We start from the raw sequence: 6,250 nt of genomic DNA on the forward strand, positions 1-6,250 counted from the left end.
GCCTAGTCGAGCCCTTATAAGGAGTCTTGACAGAGTTCCTACAGGTAAACGCAGATGTGTTCGCTTGGGGACCTGAAGATATGTCGGGGTTCCCCCCAAAGTGATTAGCCATGAGCTGGCTGTCGACAAGCACACCAAGCATGTTCGACAAAAGAAGAGACATCTCAGCTCAAAGCACCAGAAGGCAGCGACCGATGAAGTCAAACGACTTCTTAGAGCTGGCCTCATCCGGGATGTCCAATACCCGGAGTGGTTAGCTAATGTTGTGTTGGTAAAGAAGGCGCTGAACAAATGAAGGATGTGCACCGGCCTCAGCAAAGCTTGTCCAAGGACTACTATCCCCTGCCTCGAATCGATCAACTAGTGGATGAGAGTACCGGACATGAGCTACTCAGCTTCATGGACACCTTCTCCGGTTATAACCAGATTTTCATGGTAGAGCATGATTAAGACAAGACCTCTTTCATCACTGACTTGGAGACATATTACTACAAAATGATGTCATTCGGGCTGAAGAACGTCGGATCCACATATTAGAGACTCATCAACAAGGTCTTCAAGTACCAGATCGGCCACAATTTGGAGGCTTATGTGGACAACTTATTGGTGAAGTCGAAACAAGCATCGACCCACATTTTAGACCTAGACGAGACCTTCTCCACCCTCCAGCACTACCGAATGAAGCTCAATCCTGCTAAGTGTGCCTTTGGGGTGTAGTCGGGAAAGTTCTTGGGGTTCATGATCACGCAGAGATGCATAGAGATCAACCCCGAGAAGATGGCCGCCATAGAGCGATTGCCCGAGCCGCGCACCTTAAAGGACATCTAGAAGCTGGACGGGAAGATTGCAGCATTGGGTCGCTTCCTCTCCAAATCTGTCGAGAGGAGCCTCTCATTCTTCAAAACTCTTAGGGGGGGTAAGAACATGAAGGAGAGCAAGACATGGACGGTCGAATGCAATGCATCTTTTTAGGATCTCAAGGCCTACTTGAGTACCAAACCACTGCTGAGCTAGCCTATAAGAGGAGAGACGTTGTACATATACATGTCTGTCTCCTCTGAGGCCGTCAGCTCCATCCTTGTTCAGGAAGAAGAAAATATTCAGAAGCTTGTCTACTATGTGAGTTGAATCCTCAAAGCGAACGAGCTCAATTACCCCCTCATAGAGAAGGCTGCCTTCGCCCTTATTACCACTGCAAGGAGACTTCGCTCGTACTTTCAAGCCCATGCCATCATTGTGTGGACAAGTCTACCTCTGAAGAAAGCGTTGGGCAACCCCACAACTTCTAGGGGGATGGTTTCCTAGACAGTCAAACTCAGTGAGCATGATGTGCAATTCAAACCCATGACGACAATCAAAGCTTAAGCCTTGGCCGACTTCCTGATTGAGTCAATCTCGCCAGGCAACGAGCCGGACGCACCTTCGTCGTCCACTCGGCCAGTGCCTCCAGCACCTCTAGCAATCCCAGTATCTGCTCCACAGATCTGTCGTGCTCTAGAGCATGATTTCTCAGAGTTCACATCATGGTGGTTATTAAAAGTGGACGGATCCTCCGGAGAAGCCGACAGTGGAGCAGGAGTGGTCATGCGCAGCCCTGATGGGTTGACGCGTGAACACTCCATCTCTTTTGACTTCTCGGCCTCAAATAATGAAATTGAATATGAAGCTCTTCTTGCTGACCTTCGAATGACACAAGCACTAAAGGCAGATTGCCTCTACATTTTAGCCGACTCACAGTTAGTCGTCCATCAGGTGAATGGGCGATATGCAGCTAAAGATCTAAGGATGGTCTTGTATCTCAAAGTTGTTAAGGAGCTCCTAACCAGTTTCTTGGATTTCAAGATAGCTGAAGTCCCTCGTGCGCTCAACGCCTGGGCGGATGCCCTTTCCAAGATCGGGTCGACAAGCTCAAGGATTAGCTCGGAGCCTGTCTACAGCGACACCCTCGAGTAACCCAACACCTCCAAGTCACCAGAGACTATCATGGAGACCGAGACGCCTATCGTACTCTATTGGTTAGATCCTATTGTTCTCTATCTAACATAGGGCACCTTGCCTGAAGATCCTACTGGAGCCAGACGTCTCAAGAGGAACTCTCACCGTTATCTCATGATCGATGGACAGGTCTATCAGATGTCACACTTCAACGGCGGTATAGGACCCTATCTACTGTGCCTTCAGCCGCCAGAGGCCAATTATGTGCTCAGGGAGATTCATGAGGGCACATGCGAAAACTATCCTGGGGCCCGAACCCTCGCGCAGAAAGTCATCCGGCAAGGGTACTACTGGCTCACCATATTAGCCGAAAATGCCGGTTTTACTCGTCCATCCCGCGAGCATCGGCCACCGAGCTAACTTCCATTCTAAGTCACGTATCATTTGCCTAATGGGGGCTAGATCTGTTGGGTCCTCTCCCCCTAGCCTCGGGACAGAGGAAGTTCATCATTGTGGTGATTGACTACTTCACCAAATGGATTGAAGCCGAACCACTGGCTAAAATTGGTGAGAGTAATGTCACAAGTTTTGTGTGGAAGTCTATTGTCTGCCGTTTTGGTATGCCCTGGTCCTTTGTGACTGACAACGACACCCAGTTCGACAGCAGAGGCTTCCGCAGCTTTTGCAAGGAGTACAACATTCACCTCAAGTTCTCCTCTATCGCCCACCCTCCGTCGCCCACCCCAAATCCGACGGACTTGTTCCATTACTTTTGTTGAGGTTGAAAATTTTGCATAAGTTAGATTTGCTTGGATTTAATTGAGGAGGTCCATGGATATGTTTGGATTTAATTAAGGAAGTCCATGTCGAAACATTCTGACCCATATATCATCTGAAAATTTAATAAATCACAAATTGAATAGTAACTAAACCTCATAGTTGTCTAACTAGAGAGTCAAAAGTAATCCCTTAGCTTGCACTAGCTAACAACCTCCAAGCATATGCTATGATCTAATGTATGTACGTGATTAACATTTGTTTCTTAAACTAAGTTCAAGTGCAACAAATCTATAAATTTGATATGGAAAGTAAGGGTAGTATTAGTTCATAAGAAGAAAGTCACTCATGGATTTTCAGGACAAATTTTCAAAACCGACCCTTTTGGGTTTTTAATTGCAAAAAACGACCGGTTTTGAAAATATTTACAAAAACCGACCTGTTTTCAGCCAGGGGCTGAAAACAGGTCGGTTTTTGTAATTTTTTTTGGGAAACTTCACGGGAGTTGAACTCCCGTGAAGTTTTTCTCATAACAAAACTTCACGGGAGTTGAACTCCCGTGAAGTTTGAGAATTTTTTTTTTAAAAACCGACCCAGTTTCAACCAACTGGGTCGGTTTTTATAAATAAGATTGAAATGGGTCGTTTTTTGCAATTAAAATCCCAAAGTGGTCGGTTTTGAAAATTTGTCCTGGATTTTCATGATTATAAGCAGTAGATTTACAGGATTTGAATTCTCTCCGCTGCCAAAAAACAGTGGATACGATATGTGTTCTTGCTTTTTGGGAGACTTGAGGGTTGGATTCGGATCCTCTCCACTAGCAAAAAAGTAGCGGAGAGACCACTGCATAATCACAACCGTCGATTATCTAGTAGGTAATTATGATTTTTCTTTGAGTGTAAATTAGGAATGAGTGCAATACACAGGGGTATGGTGAATATTAAATTTAGATTATATCACAACCGCCCACTAGACAATCAACGGTTAGAATTAAAAGTGACGACTTCTCCACTATTTTTTTTATAGGGAAGATGATCCAAATTTAACTTGAGAAGCACCAACATGATAAGAGACATCTCACCTTTGAAAATACGCTTCCAGGAAGATTACTGATCATACCCTCCTCATTCATTTGATGAAAGAGCCAGGTTTGACGTGGTAAAGGTGAGCTTTTTAAAGCCAAAATCTAGTGAAATATGGTTCAAATTGTCATTGGATTAATCTAGCTGTCATTTTTTGTTTCTTTCTAGGTTTTACAGTTTTATCTGTTCAAGATTCTCCTCAAACTTATATATATGTACTTATTATGGGTTGAATATTAGACTAGAAGCATGTAAATTATATATTAAAAAAAATTCTACCATTGACGCCATGATTACATTTCTGTTTTGTGTTTTATAAATACGATCAAAGCTTTCTCTACTCGAACGCTGGTTTGTCAAAACAGTATTGATTCTAAGGAAAAAATGTGTCCGGGCCCCAAAAACAGAAACTTCATGTGTTGTAGCCTCTCCTAGTTTTTCTCATGTGGTTCAACCCTTGAAGTGTGACATTTTGTGCTGCAACCCCTCCTAGTTTCTCCTATATGGTTCAGCCCCTTGAAGTGTGACATTTTGTGCTGCAGCCCCTTTTTAGCAATTATTACATGTCAGCTAAGCTAAAATCCCTAAAATATCATTATTCCCTCTTCTCAATCCCTCAGACCCAGCACTCATATCACCTCTCTCTCTCTCTCTCTCTCTCTCTCTCTCTCTCTCTCTCCTCTCTCTCTCTCTTGATTGAAGGGGATTGCTATTTTATTATTTTTGTTTTTTTATTATTTTCGTTGTTGATGAGGAAACTAATTGTTTTGCCGTCGCCGCTCGCCTCGCCCTCGACTACGCCGGAGTTCGCCGCTGCCGCTCTCCGTTTCACCCTCGAGTTCACCGTCACCTCCTCTCCGCTCGACCTTCGAGTTCAGCCTTCCCCCCTCCTTGAGTTCAGCCTCCAAAACTCCACTTTGAATTCGGCCACCTCGATCTCATCAATTCCCTTCTCTTAAATCCTTCACCTAGATCTGAGCGCTCTCCAAAGGAACTCGCCATCACAACGGGGATCTAAATCTTCAATCTTTTAGAGGTCAGTCCTATGAGAAATGGAGAATCTTTTCTTTCCTTGAGAAAAGATTTCTTTTTTAATTGAATCCATGCTCATTTTCGTTAAATTCTGGTTCTTGTACGCGTTGGCTATTAATGTATAAAAAACATAAGAATTTCTAGAGCGATCAAGGATGTGAAAGTGAGCGAGAAGGCGTTAAAACTAGAACTAACACGCCGCGTGTTAGAACTAACACGCCGCGGGTTAGAACTAACACACTCAGCATTTTGGAGTGATCGAGGATGTGGAAGTGAGCGAGAAGGCGTTAAAACTAGAACTAACATGCCGCGGGTTAGGACTAACACGCTCAGCGTTTTGGAGCAATGTTAGAACTAACAAGTTACTGCTATCACTATTTTACATCATAAATAAGTCCACGACTACCAGTAAATTGTACTGTGTATTTCTTCTGGTTGGTTGATTCTATTGTAATATGAATCTTAGATTATTGTAGTTATCTCTAACTTTTCCCCATTAATTATACCTGATAATTTTATGCATATGTAAATTTGTTGCACTTATATTACTTTATAGCTTGTACTTTATAACTGTTAATAAATTGTTCCTCTGGTTCTCTGATTCTATGGCATTATTAATCACTTATACTCTATACCTGATTTTTTTTCTACCATGCAATGTCAATTTGTTGTGCTTTTTCCTTGCAAATTGTTGTTACATTTTCACCTAGCTGATAAATAAACTGTGCATTTTATTGGCATGTAGGTAGAGGATTTCATATGCATATCAGACCGAGCTTACAGCTAAGAACAGATCCTGGTCATGGAGAAATCAATTCTCAACAAGCTTGAATGGAGTCTCACTGTTCCTACTCCGTATGTGTTCCTTGTTCGCTTCATAAAAGATGCAACGTGCGATAAAGAGGTAAAAATTAACGCCTATCATATTCTTCATCTTCAATCTTCAATTTAGTTTGAAGTGCTAAAATTACTCGTTTGCTTTTCAATTTATTGCTATAGATGGAGCATATGGTCTACTTCTTTGTTGAGTTGGGTCTGATACAGTACTCTATGATCATATATTCTCCTTCAATGGTTGCAGCTTCAGCAATCTCCGCAACTCGATGCACATTAAAGAAGGGTCCTCTTTGGACCGAATCCCTCAAGCACTATACTGGCTTCTTTGAGCCCCAATTGCTGTAAATTTTCTTAATAACTTGTATAAGTTCAAATTATGTCCTGCAAATTTTTCTTAATACGATTTTGTTGCATTGTGCAGGGATTACTCTCAAATTTTGCTTAAGTCTCACTCAGCTGCACCTGAGAGTAAATTGAGAGCAGTGTACAAGAAATACTCGAGCATTGAATTTGGAAATGTGGCATTGAATCAACCAGCACTAAAGAAGATGTTAGAGGAGTTGAAGGCTTCTTCAGCTTCATTTTGA

General features: G+C 42.7%; 1 protein-coding gene across 1 annotated transcript; it reads left to right on the plus strand.

The window, feature by feature from the left end:
- On the plus strand, positions 5,614–6,250 carry LOC109839329 (cyclin-B1-1-like). The gene is made up of 3 exons (XM_020407756.1): positions 5,614–5,730; positions 5,826–6,004; positions 6,085–6,250. Exons 1-3 carry the CDS (start codon positions 5,629–5,631, stop codon positions 6,248–6,250), a joined length of 447 nt encoding a protein of 148 aa, XP_020263345.1. The 5' UTR covers positions 5,614–5,628.

This window comes from Asparagus officinalis, chromosome 4 (genome assembly GCF_001876935.1).
Source record: "Asparagus officinalis chromosome 4, Aspof.V1, whole genome shotgun sequence".
Classification (NCBI taxonomy): Eukaryota; Viridiplantae; Streptophyta; class Magnoliopsida; order Asparagales; family Asparagaceae; genus Asparagus; species Asparagus officinalis.